At 43.6% G+C, this 19,572-nt stretch overlaps 1 protein-coding gene across 2 annotated transcripts in view; it reads left to right on the top strand.

The window, feature by feature from the left end:
* The window catches only part of PDE10A (phosphodiesterase 10A), a 516,915-nt gene that overhangs the window by 452,292 nt on the left and 45,051 nt on the right, over positions 1–19,572 (top strand). For both annotated transcript variants that reach the window (XM_073627496.1, XM_073627495.1), the window contains exons 20-21: positions 86–166; positions 11,782–11,870. In XM_073627496.1, coding sequence (XP_073483597.1) covers positions 86–166; positions 11,782–11,870 — 170 coding nt within the window. The remainder of the gene's footprint in view (positions 1–85; positions 167–11,781; positions 11,871–19,572) is intronic.

Below are 19,572 nucleotides of genomic sequence, written 5' to 3'. Positions count from 1 at the left end.
TTTTGGGGGGCGGGGGAAATATAATCCTCTTACATTTGTTTGTTTTGTTGAGTTCTGACACAATTGTTATGTTTTACTTCTAAAGGGGGATGAAATGAAGAGGCTGGGTATTTCACCAATACCAATGATGGACAGAGAGAAAAAAGATGAAATTCCTCAGGGACAGGTGCGTCAAACTATTGTATGCAACATTGCTTTATACAGGAACAATTGTAATCACAAGTTGTTAGCCTGTACTATCAGCCATATCCAGATTATCCGCTATATTTGGCCTTCAGTATGAAGTTTTTATTAACTATAGTAACCCACAGTAACTAGTCAGAATTTGGTCTGCTGAAGTTATGCCATTAAAAGATGAATTCTGGTTGTTATCTGTGAATTCTTCATAATTCTTTAGTAATGCCATTACTGTTTAGTAAAATCATAGTTTTTCTCTTTTCCGGACAGAGATCATAAGTGTGAAATAAATTAAATAGGCTATCTAATGTTCTTTAGAGACAGAATTTTGAATTAACACCCAAATTATATACAGCATTAACCTCTTGCCACGTATATGTACTGCGGGTCCGGCGGCTCCTCTGAGCGAAATCACCGCAGAGGTGATCAAATACCACCAAAAAGCTTTATTTGTGGGAAATAAAATAACATCAATTTGTGTACAGTGCCGCACTACTGCGCAATTGTCATTTAAAGTAACGCAGTGCTATATCACAAAAAATGGCCTGGTCGTAAAGGGGGGTAAACCATCCAGAGCTGAAGTGGTTAAAGTATATGTGAACCCTTACCTTGTAAAACAAACCCATTCAGTAGTTTAAATGCAAGGCAAAAGGTTTTGTGTGTGTGCGTATATGTATGTATATATATATACATACATACACAGTGCTGTGAAAAAGTATCTGCCCCGTCCTGATTTTTTATTTTCTCTAGTCATCTTCCAGGACGGCACACCTGAGAAATGACAGGTCCACCTGACAGGAAACACAATCAACACATGAGGTTAAAAGGCCCCTCCCTTCCCCTACACCTCGTTTTTTCCGGCAGCAAAACATTTGTTATTTTTGTCAGACCTGAAGTCAGTAGCGGACGGTCCCCCCCTGGGAGCTGGACACCAAAGCCGGGGAGGGCTACAGGTCCAGCCAGGGCTCAGTCCCTTCTAAGGGGGCCCCAATGGCTGGGGCACTCCCCGGCAGACCAGGTGCATGGGGGCTGAAGGAGCCAGAGGGTCAGCTGGAGTCCAGGCCGCTGGAGGAGTGAAGGGCGTCTGTTTCCCGCAATTGTGGCTCCATAGGGAACTCTGGAAACACTCCTGGGATAGGAGTGAGCATTCTGACCGAGTGGAGCAAGATGGTGCCGCATCACTTCTGTTTCTGGTCTACGCCAAAATGGCGGATCCATAGACACTAGATGCCAAAACAATTCTTCTGGCATCAGGACTCTGGCAAAATGGCACAGATCAGCGGCGTCCTGGCCATAAGAGTCCGGTGGAGCCAGGTGGAGGTCCCACAGGCCCTTCTCACCTTCTGGATCCTCACAGCAGGGTTTCTTGGAACGGAACCAGCGGGGACCAGCAATGGAAAGAGAGGAGGACACGGTGGTGGCTACAACCCAGAAGGAGACCATGGATGGTAAGTTCTTCTCTGTCTGGCCGGTGGTGGGTTAAGAGGTGTCTTACCAACACCTTTTGGGGGGGGGGCAGGAGAGAGAGTACAGACTGTTAAAGTATGGGTGCTGTCTTGTCTTTTGTCTCCTTAGAACCCAGTGGATCTGCTCAAGGGGCCCACAAGGCTAAAGGAAAAAACCCTCCTCCCCCTAGAACAAAAAGGTGTGGGTATTGCAATGAAAAGCTCACACAAGATCATGTAAAACCTTTTTTTGTTACAGATGCATACATAAGTTGTCGGGAAAGGAAATCTCACAGGTTATGAGGGACTTCCTTACAGTACAGTCAGAGATGCTTTCTACACTCCAGACTCTGAAGACGGTTATAGCATCTAAAGTAGGGCCTAGCACTAGTGACAGAGAGACTCTGTCCTCTAGAGAAGGTACCTCCTCTCAAGGGGGTACAGCCGACAGAAGTCCGAGAACCCAGCAGAAGCCTCCCTCCTTTTTCACTTCGGGAATAGATGAGTTTGAGGATCCAGAGGAGTCAGATGAAAGCTCATTAGAGGAGGGGGAAAACTCAGACTCTGAGAACCAGGATAGTGATAGTTCTAGACTTAATAGACACCATTTTCCTGGGAAGGACATGGGGCAGTTATTCAGGGCAATCTATGCCTCTGAGGATATCCTGGAACCTCCATTTCAGGCGACAGCCCGGGATAAGATGAACAGGGGTTGGGTAAACCTCAGTCCAAGGTATTCCCAGTTAATCAAACTCTCAAAGAGGTAGTTTTGAGATAGTAGAAGGACCCAGACAGAACGGCCCTTAAGCTCAAAACTTGGAAGAGGAGGTTTCCCTTTGGGGGAGGAAGAAGAAGAGAAGTTCTTCAAGACCCCCAAATTAGATGCCGCCCTGTCACAGGTCTCTAAGAAATCTTATTTGCCTTTTGAGGACTCAGGTAACATTAAAGACCAAATGGACAGAAGGGCTGAAACACTACTGCGAAGAGCGAGGCATGCCAATGTGGCAGCCATGGCTCCTGCCTTGGCATCAGCCTGCATAGCAAGGAATGTGGATGATTGGCTGGGCAGGCTCTCTGGCCATGTTACTAGAGGGAATAATTCAAAAGAAGTTAGACTCTCTAGATATAATAAGCAAGGCTGTGGCATACTTAGCAGATGTGGCAGTGGAAACTGTCAGGACCACGGCTAAGTCAGCAACCCTCCTTAACTCCGCAAGGAGGGCCGTGTGGGTTAAATCGTGGGAAGGGGACCATATGCCCAGGTCACGGTTCTGCGGATTGCCCTATGAGGGTTCCCAAGTTTTTGGGCCTGGCTTGGATTAGGTCTTATCACGATCGGCGGAGAAGGGGAAAAAGTTCCCGGTAAGAGCCAGGAGAGAGAAAGGCAAAACATTTTTTCGTGCCCCCCCCCAACCAGGGCCAATTCAAGACCAAGAAGGACACAGATAATTGCCCCCTCCCATACTGAATCATGAATGAACTGTGATTAACCACAATTTTTTGGAAAGCTGAGTTAAATTTCACTTGCCGCACCCAGGCCTGATTACTGCCAGATCTGTTGAATCAAAAAATCACTAAAAAGCTGTCTGACAAAGTGAAGCACGCTAAAAGATCTCAAAAAGCAAGGTAACATTAAAGTATCCTATTGGCTTGGAACAAGAAGGTCCAAGCTTTAGACTTCCCAATGCGTTTGTCTCCAAAGAGGCTCCAGAGCCTCAGTTGGTGGTTAATAGCCAAGAATCTGTAGAAAATCCTTCCTACCAGTTACCTGGAAGGTGGTAACAACAGATGCCAGCCTTTTGGGTTGGGGAGCAGTCCTGGAAGAAGCAACTGTCCAAGGGAAATGGTCCAAATCAGAAATGACCTTGCCCATCAATATTCTAGAGATTCAAGCAGCATGCCTGGCCCTGAGGGCCTGGACCTTCAGGCTACTGTCAGGATCCAATCCGACAATGCTACAACAGTGGCCTAAATCACCAAGTGGGCGCGAGAAGTCGCACGGCCCAGAGAGAGGTGAATCGTGTCCTAACTTGGGCAGAAAACAATATACCCTGCCTATCGGCAGTCTTCATTCCAGGGATAGAGAATTGGCAGGCGGACTACTTGAGTCACCAGCAGTTGTTCCCTGGAGAATGGTCTCTTCAGCCCGACATCTTTCTGATAATATGTCAAAAATGGGGAATTCCGGACGTGGATCTGTTTGCGTCCAGGTTCAACAAAAAGATCGACAACTTTGTGTCAAGAACAAAGGATCCGCTGGCATGCGGAACAGATGCCTTGATATTTCCGTGGAATCAGTTTTCACTGATTTATGCATTCCCTCCTGTTCTGCTGCTTCCACAACTTCTTCACAGGATCAAGCAGGAAGGAAAGTCTGCGATTCTTGTGGCCCAGGAGATCTTGGTATGCAGAGATCGTAGAGATGGCAATAGGGGTCCCATGGACCCTACGGCCACGTCCAGACCTGCTCTCGCAAGGTCCGGTATTCCATCCTACCTTACAAACTCTAAATTTAACGGTTTGGCTATTGAGACCCACATTCTGAAGAAGCGTGTCACGTTCAGTGGTGTTTACCTTGGTTAATGCAAGGAAGCCAGCCTCCAGAGTCATATATTATAGAGTCTGGAAGGCATATGTCTCCTGGTGTGAATCCAGGGGTTGGCACCCCAGGAAATATGTCAGAGGTAGAATCCTTGACTTTCTACAGATGGGGTTAGAAATGAAGCTGGCCTTGAGTACTATCAAAGGCCAGGTTTCGGCCTTGTTGGTATTGTTTCAACGACCACTTGCTTCGCATTCTTTGGTTCGTAGCTTTATTCAGGGGGTAACGCGGCTTAATCTTCCAGTTAGGTTACCCCTGAACCCTTGGGACTTGAATTTAGGTCTGTCGGCATTACAGAAACAGCCTTTTGAGTCAATACGACATATACCCTTGGTCCTCTGACAAGGAAACTAGTTTTTCTGGTAGCCATATCTTCTGCAAGAAGGGTATCAGAGTTGGCTGCTCTTTCTTGTAAACCCTTGGGACTTGAATTTAGTTCTGTCGGCATTACAGAAACAGCCTTTGGAGTCAATACGACATATACCCTTGGTCCTCTGACAAGGAAACTAGTTTTTCTGGTAGCCATATCTTCTTCAAGAAGGGTATCAGAGTTGGCTGCTCTTTCTTGTAAAGAGCCATATTTAATTTTTCACAGGGATAAGGTTGTATTGCATCCTCATCCTAATTTTCTACCGAAGGTAGTATCAGATTTTCATCTAAACAGGATATTGTTTTGCCTTCATTTTTCACAGAACCCTGTTCTGCGGAAGAAAAATCACTATATTCTCTTGATGTCGCGAGACCTGTCACAGTCTACTTGAAGGCGACTGCTCATTTGGAAAACGGATGTTTTGTTTGTGGTGCCTGAAGGTCCTAAAAGAGGACAGGCAGCATCGAAATCTATTTCTAAATGGATTTGACAAGTAATTGTTCAAGCTTATGGTTTAAAGAGGAAAATTCTACCTTTTCAGATTAAAGCGCACTCCACCAGGGCTGTTAGTACTTCCTGGACAGTGCATCACCAAGCCTCCATGGCTCAAATCTGCAAGGCCGCAACTTGGTCTTCTGTCCATACATTTACCAGATTCTATCAAGTAGATGTAAAAGGTCATGAGGATATCGCCTTTGGGCGCAGCGTGCTGCAAGCAGCAGTATAAGCCCTCTGGTCTCTTGGTGCCCTAATTTTGTGGTGTCTCCCTCCCTTCAGTTGGCATTGCTCTGGGACATCCCACATAGTAACTACTATGGCTCTGTGTCCCATGATGTACGATTAAGTAAATTTTTATAACACCTTACCTGTAAAATCCTTTTCTTTGAAGTACATCACGGGACATAGAGGTCCCTCCCTTCTTTCTGTTATACACGTGTATTGCTTTGCTACAAAAACTGAGGTACTCCCAGTAGTGGGAGGGGTTATATAGGGAGTGGACTTCCTGTCTTACGGTATGCCAGTATCCATCACCTGAAGGTGGCCTATAACCCACATAGTATCTACTATGGCTCTGTGTCCCGTGATGTACTTCAAAGAAAAGGATTTTACAGGTAAGCTGTTATAAAAATCCTATTTTTTTAGCACTGATCGCTGTATAAATGTCAATGGTCCCAAAAAAGTGTCCGATCTGTCCGCCGCAATGTTGCAGTCCCGATAAAAAACGCAGATTGCCGCAATTACTAGTAAAAGGAAAAAATGTATAATAAAAATGCCATAAATAAATCCCTTATTTTGTAGATGCTATAACTTTTGCGCAAACCAATAAATATACACTTATTGCGATTTTTTTTTTTTAACCAAAAATATGTAGAAGAATACATATCAGCCTAAACTGAGGAAGACATTTTTTTGGATATTTATTATAGCAAAAAGTAAAAATGATTATTTTTTTCCAAAATTTCATTTTTTTTTTTTTGTTTTTGTTTGTAGTGCAAAAAATAAAAACCGCAGAGGTGATCAAATACCACCAAAACAAAGCTCTATTTGTGGGGAAAAAATGACGTCAATTTTGTTTGGGTACAGTGTCGCACAACCGTGCAATTGTCAGTTAAAGCGTCGCAGTGCCATAACGCAAAAAATGGCCTGGTCTTTAGTGGGCAAATCTTCCAGGGCTTAAGTGGCTAAAACAGAAAAATTATATAGGTCTAGTTTGAGATTTCAATTAAAAAATAAGAGGAAAATGTGAATTGATAGAAAAAAGAATCCTGAGTTGGCTCCCACACCAATTACTCCACTCTAGTTGAGAAAAAAATATTGCCTTCTAGAAGATTGAAAATAAAAGGTGATTTTTAATAACACTCAATTATAATATAACTTGCAGCAATTGTATATGTTAATTTTTTTTTATTTACTTTTTTTTTTTTCCCATGAAAGTGGAGTTGCTTCTTAAATAGAAATACATTGATTAGTTAATGCTTCAGCCTTTATTAGTGTGAGCAATACAATGGATGTATTACCACAACAACCTAAAGAGATAATACTACACTTTATATTCAACGAAAAGAACTAAAATAGTGTAGTATTACCACAACTAATGTACACTAAATAAAATGTGTTCACATTAAACCATGCTTCATATAGTGCAAAGGTTGTGATTCCATCAATACAAGCCACCATACACCACCCCCATGTGCACAAAACCCCTTACCAAACTCAGCCCTGAGGCACAGGGTTGGGCAACATTACATCTGATAATCCTCTTACATTTCACTCCTCTGGTTCCCTTATTAACCCTTTCGCTGCACTTTTAAACTTAGCTGGCAAGACCATTTTTTTTTTTAAATTTTGCCAATGCTTATTTTTTTCCCCCTTATAGCTTTCAGAGTTTATAAAAGACCTTCCAAACTATATTTTTTCTGAAGGCATATGACTGGTAGAATAAAAAAAAGTGCAACTGAATTTAAGGCCCCACGGTATTTGCGCAAAAGTTTATCAAAAGAATATTTTTGTAAAAAATCCACTAAAACCATTAGCAGATAAATTCCCGCTAAATATAAAAGCTTAACCTGTATTGAGTTAATAAATAGCAAATATTTTGAAATTTTAAATTGCACCTTTTTGCAAAATTGATGAAAATCGAACATACCGTATATACTCGAGTATAAGCCGAGTTTTTCAGCACATTTTTTGTGCTGAAAAAGCCCCCCTCAGCTTATACTCGAGTCTCCCTGCCTCACTGTGTTCATCTGCAGCCTCATGGGCCTGATCTCCCAGTGCTGTGACGTGCAGTCTAATCGGTAGCCGTCCAGTGTAACAAAGCCCCGCCTCCTCCTCATCCTCGTCCGTGATCGGTGGAACACTGACTCACTGCTGGGAAACTGAATCAATGTTCTGTCACGGACGAGGACAAGGAAGCCGGGCTTTGTTTACACTGCACAGCCGCCGACTAGACTGACTGCATGTCACAGCGCCGGTGTTCTGGAGATCAAGGTACATGAGGCTGCAGATGGACACAGTGAGTAATATATTTGTACTACTATATTAAATAGACTCTTTCACCTTTCTTATTTTGCTAGATAAATAAATTGTGTCACACTGTCATTAAAGTGCAGCTGAAGTTAATGTGGTTTCCAGAGCTCTTGCAATATTGTGTGTACAAATGGGACTATCATGAATGGTTGTGGATTGTGGACCCTCCATGTAGTGTCTGACCTTTGGGTGCATGTGTTTGTAGCATGCACACATGCAGCTACAGCTGACCACCTAGTACAGGAAAACATAAGAGACAAGTGTCTGGAAAGCACAGAATACTGGACTGAAGCATGCTGGGAAATTTTGTATGAAGCATACTGGGAAACTGTATCAGTGTTCCGTCTATCATGGAGGCTGCAGATGGGCACAGTGAGGCTGCAGATGGGCACAGTGAGGCTGCAGATGGGCACAGTGAGGCTGCAGATGGGCATTGTTTACCCAGTAGCTGCTGCATTTCCCACCCTAGGCTTATACTCGAGTCAATACATTTTCCCAATTTTTGTGGTAAAATTAGGTGCCTCGGCTTATATTCGAGTCGGCCTATACTCGAATATATACAGTATGCAAAAATGTAAATATCCAAATTTCTCTAAAGATCTGGAGGTTTTCATTTTTTTTTTTTCATATGTTTTCAATATTTTACATTTTAAATTGTGCCTTTTTGCGAAGTGGTGAAAATCGAACATACGCAGAAATGTAAATATCCAAATTTCCTGAAAAATCTGAAGGTTTTAATTTTTTACTTACAGCTTTAACAGTTTGTAAAAGACCCCCAAGCCATACATTTTCTGAAAGCACATGACCTGTAGACTAAAAAAAAGGTGCTACTGATTTTTAAGGGCTCAAGATATTTCCACAAATGTTTATCAAAATGATATTTTTGCAAAATGTACACTAAAAAACATTATTAGCAGACACCAACAGCAAATTTTACTAAATTACTGCTAAAGTCCTACTAAATATAAAAGCTTAACCTTTATTGAGTTAATAAATAACAAAAACTTGTCAATTTAAACTTGCACCTTTTTGCCAAGTGGTGAAAATCGAACCAATATCTCAAAAATTCTGGAGGTTTTTATTTTTCACTTACAGCTTTCAGATTTTGTAAAAAAAAAAAAAAAACCCAAACCATACATTTTCTGAAAGCACATGACCCGTAGAATACAAAGAAAGTGCTACTGATTTTTTTTTATTCCTGCAATAGTTGCGCAATTGTTTATCAAATCGGTATTTTCACAAAAAGAAAAACCTAAAATCCTTATTTACACAAAAAACCACAACATAACTTACAAAATTCCTGCTAAATTCCTACTAAGGCCTTGACATCCATGCGAGTGTAGGTGCATGGCCCCCAATGCAGACAGGGTGGGTTCAGGGACATGCACCCACATGAATGTCAAGTTGGGAGCAGTCGCTGTCTTGATACAGCAACTGCATCCTATTTAGGAATGCATAGAACACCTGTGCATTCCCGTGCAGCCACTGTGTCCCAATTGACATCATTTGGACTGCCTGCATGGGAACACCTGTGTATCCCTGTGCAGCTAACCAAGGCCTCACTGTAGTATGCCCTGCGTGAACAAGGCCTTAGGCCTCGTTTAGACGTATGGTAGGGGGAGGGGGGCAAAAATATGCGGTTGAGCTACTCTTTTGCCTCCTGCCAAACGCCCCCCCCCAAAAAGGAGCTCCGGTCTCCCCCCCAAAAAATTAAGTCAGCAGCTACAATTACTGTAGCTGCTGACTTTTAATACAAGGACACCTACCTGTCCAGGGATCCGGTGATGTTGGCACCTGAACTGATTCTTCAGCCGGCTTTGGTTGCCGGTGCCGGAATCCTCACTAAGGGAAACTGGCAGTGAGGCCTTCCGGCTTCAAGGCCAGTATCCTACTGTGCATGCACGAGTCTTGCTGTGCTTTATGAATGGTCCCACATTCTCTGCAGCCTGAGCTGCACTGTACAGTCAGGTCCATAAATATTGGGACATCGACACAATTCTAATCTTTTTGGCTCTATACACCACCACAATGGATTTGAAATGAAACGTACAAGATGTGCTTTTTTTTTTTAACAAACAGGTGTGCTTTATTGTATCGCAAGGAAGAAGGTTACATAATACCTCTTGACATAATACAGAACACTACATGACAGATAAGCATGAGCAAACGCATAGCAGTGTCATACATGTGCAGGAGGTGAAACATCAGTACATGTCAACGTTCTAGACAAAATGATCACAGAGAAAAGTACCTCATGTATCCGGGGATTACCCCTCCCTCCCCCCCACATAATACATGAATCCACCGTGGCCCCCTAAGATGAGAGCCAAGGTGTCCACACCTTCTCAAATTTCCATGGACAACCTCGATTAATATATGTGATTCTGTACATAGGTATAACTGCCTCAATCTGTGCCTCCCAGGCCGACACTGTCGGGGGTGAGGGGTCTGTCCACTTCATCAGTATCTCCTTCTTGGCATAAAAAAGTAGAAGGGAAATAAGCAGTTTTAAGTGATAGGCTCTCTGTTCATTGTCATGAATCCCGAGAAGGGCCAACTCCGGAGTGATTGGTATGGATATTTGCAACAAGATGTGCTTTAACTGCAGACTTTCAGCTTTAATTTACATCCAAATCAGGTGAACAGTGTAGGAATTGCAACAGTTTGTATAAGTGCCTCACACTTTTTAAGGGACCAAAAGTAATGGGACAGATTAACAATCATCCATCAAACTTTCACTTTTTAATACTTGGGTGCAAATCCTTTGCAGTCAATTACAGCCTGAAGTCTGGAATGCATAGACATCACCAGACGCTGGGTTTCATCCCTGGTAATGCTCTGCCAGGCCTCTACTGCAACTGTCTTCAGTTCCTGCTTTGAATTGAGGACTTTTTTGTCATCCCAAATAGGACAATATTGCTTAAGGTGGCAATTTAAAACAAATACACTAAGAAAAAAAAATAGAGGATGCCATTACTGACCGTTTTCTTTACTGGAAAATGCTAGTTTAAATTTTATTGGCTGTATACCATTTCACTTATATGTGCTGAGAAAGAATGGAATCCATTGGATTTGCATGACAGCCAGGCATCTAAGTTTTTGTAAGGATTGAAGATGTAAGATATGTATACTTACCTAATATAAGGGTGCTCCAGTCCAGTCACGTGATCTCCCTAGCAGCCGGCTTCAGGGAAGAGGAGAGGGCTCCGACAATGGCTGCAGAGCCTGGGCGGTGACGCCACCCATCGACTTACTATGGGTCATCTGCTGTCGGCTGTCCCTGCTCCTTTCCTGAAGTTGATGCTGAGAACCATCCAGCATCATGTGACCAGACCTGAGCACCATTAGGTTAGAGAAGTATAAGCATCTTTCCTTTGACAGGATAGTTAACATAGGTCTTTGAATAGGGTGGGAGTAGGTTTGAGCTTAGGTTAGTTTTTGAATGGACTTCAGGTTGTGCACCTGAAAAAGTATTGTGTTTTCTCAAAGTTGTGACGAATAGGAAACCATGATCTACATTATTTGTGATTACGGTATATACAGTAATTATAGTAAATAAAATGTAGATTATAAGTATATTAAAAGAAATATATCAGTTTGTCCATAATGCAGCTGTGCCTGTGCTTATCAGGTTGAAGTAGTTTTAAAGCCCATTTGCACACTTTCACCCCACACTTGTTGGATAAGGTCACATAATCTGCTATTCATCACACTCCTTTTTTGAAAAACATAAAAAGTCCTATCTGCAAAGGAAGTATTTAGAACTTTTCTATCCTATGCCAAACTCTCTCAAAGAGCCAATTTATCTGAAGTAGCTAAAGCAACCTGTTGTGCACTGTATTTCCTTTCACCCACCCTTTCACTACTGTGCAGTGTAGTGACATAGAGGGCGGCAGATGGAACTAGCAGCAATACACGCAAGTATTCTTTCCTTTACCGAGGCATCTGTTGCCCAAAATCCTCATTTGCATTTACTCTTACTCCTGCTGCCAGTTTGCATTATAAATAACATAGATCCTAGTGCAAATGGCTAGGGAATGTAGGTAAAATAGGCAGGCAAATGTAAATAGATTTGCCTGAACTTTATAAATATGCCTGTATGATTTCAAAATCTGTATATGCAGTTATATCACTGTCTTTTTTCTCTTTTTACATAGATTGGGTTCTATAATGCAGTAGCTGTTCCTTGCTATACAACATTATCCCAGATATTTCCTTCTACACAACCTCTTCTTACAGCTTGCAGGTAACCGTCATCGGCTTGTATATGAATATTATTTGGATGGATGTACATTAAAAAAAAATTGTATTTTGCTTGCAAATACTACACAATATGTGTGTATCTTTCTAATCATAAAATCTTTTTTTTTTTTTTTTTTTTTGGTATACAGTTGTGCTTATAAGTTTTCACACCCCTGGCAGAGTTTTTGAAGATGCGAGCCATTTTTTTTTCCAATATTTTTTATTGTTTTTACAAACAAAAGTTTACATACAAAATATAGCATACGTGCTTTTACATGTTTCATATTGTAGACAAGTGCTTCACAGTGGTTTCCTGGACAGGATCGTATACCCATGTCTAGGTTTGTTTCTATACCCGTTGCCATTATTTAAGTTCCATGTAAAAATATGATCTTTGTATCAAGAGAACCTATGTCTTATTTCAACAACATTTGCCAAAATGTTAGTATGTGTAAAATAATACAATTCAGAAGAGCAAGAAAGCAAAAAGGGAAGAAAATAAAATGTGAAGAGGTAAACCTTGCCCCTCTATCCCGTAAGACTTGCCAGGGATTTTTTGAGGTTGGTCTGAGGTAAAGAATATATAAACTTATACTCGAATCCGAAACCTCTTTTGTTTTCTTTTTTTGAACATGTTCACCATTTGTGATATTCCATACCCACCTGTCAACATCCTCTGAAACACTTAGGGGAGGCACCTGGGACATGAGCTGTTTTTGTAGGTACCATGTACCATCTTAAAAGCATTTTATAATTGGCTTTGATAATGGAGATATTTATATTTGACCTAGAGGCTGTGAGGCCAATTAATTCCACTCATTAAGGTTTACATCCTCATCTAAATCCCGCTCCCACTTTTGAGTTGAGCAGAAATATATTGCAGAAATGTGACCGGAAATCTTGTTGATATTTTTGCAAAGATGCTTCATTGACATCATAGTTACCGGATCTGAATGATGTTCTAGGGCCTGTAAGAAATGTGTTATTTGTGTATATCAGACATTTTGTACAAGTTGTAGTTACTGTAGTATGCTCAACAGATATGGCACTGCTTAAAGCCTCCTGCATATCATCGCTCCATCTCTCTCTGCTCCAGGTGCTGGTCCCTCAAGAAATAGGTCCTGCTCGATCCATCCACAGCAGTGCAAAGCCCTGGGCCACACTCTGTGCATTAACCACGTCTCAAAGTGAAAGTAAAAGCTTCAGCTACCGTCCCCGCCCATTGACCATGCTCTGCTGACACATTTCAGCCTGTAATGGGCTTAATCGTAGAGGTCTACAATTAAACCTAGTCAGGGTGAAATTCATCAGTCATTTGTTCCCTCCTCATAATAACTCCTAAGGCTTCATTTAGACAGGCGCAAAAACACGTTCTGCAAGCAGACTCCCTGTGTTTTTGTGCCAACTTCCTTTCCAGGCTGTGTGCAGATAGTGTATAGAGGTGGACATAGGTGCACAGACAGGTACATGGATCCAAACGCACACTTTTTTCATTTGAATCTGTGCACCTGCTCCTACCCACATGTCAACCTTTGAACTGTGGCTGCACGTGGTTGTGTCCGTGTCACCTCTATGCCTGCAACCACCTCTATAGGCTGCCCACATGCAACCTGGGGCAGGTGCAATAACAAAGGGAGCCTACACTAGGTTATTTAAATCTTTAGCTATCATATGCTTATGAAAAAATCTCTATCCATGGAGGCCTAATCGGATTGGTCATGGTAGTTTGTGCCCACATCAACCCAACTTAATGTTATCTCAATGTTAGACTAACCATTTACGCAAACCATTTTTCTTTCCCCACGAGCATCACAAGGTAGCATCAAAATGCATACGTTTACTTTGGACTTTACTATTCCACTACCTTGGATAAAAGACATATATAGCAATATATAAGTTTAGGGTAGACTTCAAAATCTATTTACTGTAATGAAACTTTGCCACAATGGGTACCTGCCATTTTTGAGCCACATTAAATGTAATACACTGCCAAGAAAAAAACAACATTGCAGTTTTTAGCCATTTACAACCAGAATGTTCTCCCTTCTGAGCCCTGCCATGTTCTTCCTAAGTAATTAAAGTGTACTTATATACCAGTCAGCCTTAACTTTATGACCACTAACCTAATATTGAGTAGGTGCTCCTTTTGTCACCAAAACATTCCCGACCCATCCAGTCATTAATGCCACTGTACCTCTGAAGGTATGCTGTCATATCTGGCACCATTCTGTCAGTAGCAGATCCTTTAAGTCAGGTAAGTTGTGAGTTGGGGCCTCCATGAGTAGGACTTGTTTTTACAGTACACCCCACAGTTGTTTGATTGGGTTGCGATCTGGAGAATTTGGAGGACAAGTCAATACCTCAAACTGGTTTTGTTCCTCAAGTCATTTTTATAATGTGGGAGAGTACATTATTCTGATGAAAGAGCCACTGCCATGAAGGTTTACCGTTTCCATGACCCGATGTACTTGATCACCAACAATGTTTGGGTAGGTGGCATGTGTCAAAGTAATATCCACATGAATGGCAGGACCCAAGCTTTCCAAGCATAATATTGCCCAAAGCATCTGCCTTTGCTGGCTTTGTTATCTCATACTGCATCTTGTTGCCATATCTTGCACCCAACCATCAACCTGATGTAAAAGAAAATGTGATTTCTTGGACCATGCCAGGTTCTGATGCTTCTTGTGCCCATTGTAAGCACTTTTGCTTTGGAGATAGGTCAGCATGGGTACCCTAACTGGTCTGCAGCAATGCAGCCCCATACAAAATAACCTTATTGCAATGCCCATTTCTTTTTCATACATCATGGGACACATCTTCAGGCTAATATTCATTACCTGCTGGGTTATTCTCCATCATTAGGTGAATAGACACTGGTAGACCAAAGGTCTACAGACAGGAAGTGATCCCCTATATAACCCCTCCCATACAGGAAGTACTTTAGTTTATTACCAGTGTCTGCAAGGGGGATGGCACATAGTTCGTTTGAGCTTTCTGAGCTCCAGGTCTCTAGTCCCACAAACGGTTCCAAAAATGAATCAAGGGATTGACCAATCGGATCCATTTGACACAGGCTTTTGTGCTTAGATAAATGGTACCCGAGCCTCGCAAAGAAGACTCAAGATCCTGCAAGGTTTTGTCTGTAATGTGGCCTCCAGGCGCTGGACCCTGCAGAGTGGAAATCCTGGACACCACAGCGTTAAGGCATTTCCTGCAGGGTGCTGTACAGGTCCAAGGGAGTGGACCCTAAACATGAAAGGGTACCCAGTCCTTGTAGGTCCAAGTGACAGGAACCCCCGCCGTGAAGGGTGAAGATTGAGCCCTTAGCTTTTAAGTGGCCCTGCGCCTGGATGGGTAAGTGAAGCCCCTTTATTTTATTATTGTGGGGTGTCCCAGTGATTGTAACAATCAGTCAAGCTAGCTAAAGGCTGGACACCTGTGTGCGGTGACCATACGTAGGAGTTCTGGGCTAGCTGTGGGTGTTTGCAAAGTGTACCTTATTTGCTTGTCGGACTGTTTTTTACCTGGTTCGCCATTGCACAAGTGCGTTCGCAAGAGCGCCGCTGGGCTTAGCAGTTTGTTTGGTGGCCATTGTGCACTCGGCTTTGCCGCACATACGCCGTAGCCTTTATCTAGCCGCTAGCTGGGACGACGCACATGCGTGCGCACACACGCATAGACTGTTCCGGCGCACACCCAGCTTATTTAAGCTGTGCAGGCCAAGCATGTGGTGCCTAGAGAAGGCAGCTGTGGGACACAGAGCAGGCTCTGAACAGACACTTGCAGTGGTTCATTTTTCTTTTTTTTTCCTTTTTTTGAGTCACCAGGTGTTGCTTGGCAAGCTAAAGGTGCTTAGCAGGACTTTTGCATAGGGGCTTGGTGAGTCCTCAGAAGGGGTCTCCCTTCTCAGGTGTTTTAACTACACCCAAGTACTCTTTGTTTGCGGCATTAAATGTCTTCCAAAAAGAGGAGTGGGACTAACACCATAGGTAAGGGCACACCTATGTCATAAGTAGTTCCTGATAAACCCAGTCATATCCCTAGTGTTGTATCCCCTGAAAGACCAGAGGCTCCCGGGCAATCTGAGCCGCTGCACCTATCTGGTACTGTGCTTACAGTCAACGCTGCTGCTTCACCCTTTATTACTAAGGATGATCTGTCCTCAGCCCTACCTGGGTTAGAGCACAGGATTGTCGGCATGATTGCCTCCATCCTGCAGGGTGGCAGGAAGCGTGACAGATCTCCCTCCCTGGAGTCTCCTAGTCTGGAGCAGGAATGGGTTGAGTATGGGGAAGAGCTTAAAGCTCAGGATTTGGTGAAGTGCCCGGCAGATGAGTCTGTTTCCGAGCAATGGACAAGAAGATATCTAGTCGATGTCTGCCTCTCAGTCGCAGAGGCTTTTGATTCTGACTCTGACCGAAATGGTTCGTTCTGCCTTTAAGTTCCCTCTTGCAGAGGTGACTGAGCCCCCCCGGTCCTCTTTGGGATCTCTGAGGCCTTTTCAGGTCGCACAGACTTTCCCGCTACACCCCCTGTTGGATTAGGAACATCCTGACAGGACTTTTTTGCCTCCTAAAAGGTTTTCCCTTTTATACAAATGGATGAAAAGTTTGTTAAAAAATGGAGCATGCTAGCCATAGATGCAGCAGTCTCTTCCTTAAACAAGAACTTAACTTGTCCGATAGATAATGCACAGGGCTTGAAAGACCCTGTTGACAAGAAATTGGAGTCATTATTAAAGGCTTCCTTTTCTTTGGCCAGTTCAGCTATTCAGCCAGCTGTTGCAGCAATTGGTATTTGTCAGTCCATAAAGGATTAGGTCAAACGGCCTGATAGGCCTAACCAGGAGGATGGTCTGCCTGAAAGTAAGACAGATATTCTACAAGCGCTGTGTTTTGCTGTTGATGCTTTAAAGGATTCAATACAGCAGGTTTCTCTTCTGGCTCTCTTGTCTGTACATATGTGCAGACTTTTATGGCTTAAGAACTGGTTAGCCGAGCTTCCTTGTAAAAAGTTATTGGCAGGTTTCCCGTTTCATGGGGAACATTTATTCGGTGATCACTTGGACAAATATATCCAAAAGATTTCTGGAGGGAAGAGTTCTCTACTTCCTGTGAAGAAAAGTACCAGACGTCCCTCGTTTAAAAACCCAGGGACTGCTTCCTCAAATGTCTCAGCGTTTGGGCAGTTCCACCACCAATAGGCTGCTAGAGCCAGGGGCAAGCCGCAGGAAAAGGTCCTGGGTCCAAAATTCTTCTAAAATCAGCACCAAACCCTCCTTTTGAGGGAACGCCCCCACTCCATCGGTTGGGGGAAGGCTGCTGCACTTTGCGGACATTTGGAAAACAACAATTCAGGACGAGTGGGTCACCTCAATTATATCTCGCGGTTACAAGCTGGAGTTATGGGGGGTTCCCCCTTAGAGGTTTTTAAGATCCAGCGTTCCCTCGGATCCTCCAAAAAGAAACTTATTGCTTCAGGCACTACATCATCTAGTGCGTCGTGATTGTAGAGGTTCCTGTGTTCAAAAGGGGCACAGGGTTTTACTCAAATCTGTTTGCGGTTTAGAAACCAAACAGGGACACAAGACTCATTTTGGACCTAAGGTTCCTGAACAAGTATCTATTGATACAGCCTTTTCAGATGGAGTCTGTCCGCTCAGTGGTAACCTCAGTCCAGAGGGGAGACTTTTTAGCCTCCATCGATATAAAGGACGCGTACTTACACGTACCTATCTTTCAGCCTCATCAGAGGTTGCTACGTTTTTCAGTAGAGGAAAGTCATTTTGAGTTTGTCGCTCTATCCTTTGGGCTTGCTACAGCTCCCCGGGTGTTCACAAAGGTCCTAGCACCAGTACCGAGTCTTTTAAGGGCCCAAGGGATCCTGGTGCTCGGGTATCTGGATGACCTCCTGCTCAGAGATCACTCAGTACAGGCTCTAGAACAGAGTATAATATACACAGTGCGGTATTTGAAAAGCTTAGGCTGGATCATAAATACCAAAAAGTCAGCCTTAAGACAGCTCAAAGTCTAAAGTATTTAGGACTGATCCTAAACACGGTTCAAGCAAGAGTATTCTTGCCACCCGTAAGGATCTGTGCCCAGTAGGATCAGGTGTGTCAGATAAGGGGCAACAGACAACCTTCCATTCGGCTCTGTATGAGTCTTCTAGGGAGGATAGTATCCTCCTTCAAGGCAGTGCCCTATGCCCAGTTCCATTCCAGGCCTTTACAACAAGACATCTTGTTGGCTTGGAACAGAGGAAGAAAAGCCCTGGATTATCCAATGTGCTTATCTCCTCAGGCATGCCTACGCCTAAACTGGTGGTTGCAGGATCGGAACCTGCAAAAGGGAAAATCCTTTCTCCCGATAACTTGGAGAGTACTGATTACAGAAGCCAGTCTCTCAGGCTGGGGAGCGACCCTAGATTGGCTCACAGCTATGAGGAAATGGTCAGGGACAGAGCAAACCCTGCCCATTAACGTCCTAGAATTACGGGCAGTACTTCTGGCCTTACGGTCCTGGACGGTGGAGCCTCAGGACTGCCCCATCAGGGTTTAGTCTGACAATGCCACAGCAGTGGCCTATATAAACCACCAAGGCGGTACCAGGAGTCGTTCAGCTCTGAAGGAGGTAAACTACATACTAGCCTGGGCAGAGGGACATGTGCCAATGATATCGGCAGTCCATATCCCGGGGGTAGAGAACTGGAAGGCAGATCATCTCAGCCGCCAGCAGATCTCCCCGGGGGAATGGTTCCTACACCCAGAGGTATTCCAGGAAATTTGCCAACGTTGGGGATGGCCAGAGGTCGACCTACTGGCATCCAGGTTCAACAAGCTACAGCAGTTTGTGTCTCGAACAAGAGATGCTCTGGCAATTGGAGCAGATGCTCTGATAGTTCCATGGAGCCAGTACTCCCTGGTTTATGCTTTCCCTCCGACCCCTCTCCTTCCACATTTCTTGCGCTGGATCCAGAGAGAGGGGGTTCCAGTCATTCTGATGGCACCAGCCTGGCCCAGAAGGCCCTGGTTCCCGGAGATTGTGAGACTGACAATAGGTGGGCCATGGACACTTCCACGTCGCCCACAAACTACTGTCTCAAGGTCCTATTTCTTTATCGTACATCATGGGACACAGAGCCTAGATAATTACTTAATGGGTTATGGGTCACCTTCAGGTGTTGACACTGGTATACCCAATTAAGGAAGTTCACACCCTATATAACCCCACCTCCTTCCAGGAGCACATCAGTTTTTTCGCCAGTGTCTAAGGTGTTGGTCACGAGTGAAGATGTGCTCTGAGGAGCTCCAGGAGGGATCCTTGCTGGATTTAAAAAACCTCCACAACGGATCCATCCACGCCACTGAGGCCACAGGATGGTACCCGGGCCTTGCATAGTTTTTTCCTGTAACGTTTCTCTTTGAGGGCTGGACCTTAGGAACCAGGACTCTTTTTGGTCTTGCTACATTACCTAAAGTTGCTCCTGAGGGGTGCTATACAGGTCCAAAGGAGTGGAACCACTATTAAAAGGGACCCGATCTTTGAAGGTTTACTAATGCAGCCCGCTGTGATGGGTGAAGTTTGGATCTGTCTGTTTCAGCAGTATCCTGCAGTGAGGATAAGATAAGGGAAGAAGCTTAGGAACTGTAAAAAGTCCACCTATGCCTTTCTTCCATATAGTAAAACAACAAAAATAAACAT

This window comes from Aquarana catesbeiana, linkage group LG04 (genome assembly GCF_042186555.1).
Source record: "Aquarana catesbeiana isolate 2022-GZ linkage group LG04, ASM4218655v1, whole genome shotgun sequence".
Lineage (NCBI taxonomy): Eukaryota > Metazoa > Chordata > Amphibia > Anura > Ranidae > Aquarana > Aquarana catesbeiana.
The sequence above is the reverse complement of the archived record's forward strand: the minus strand, read 5'-3'. Positions and strand labels throughout refer to the sequence as shown.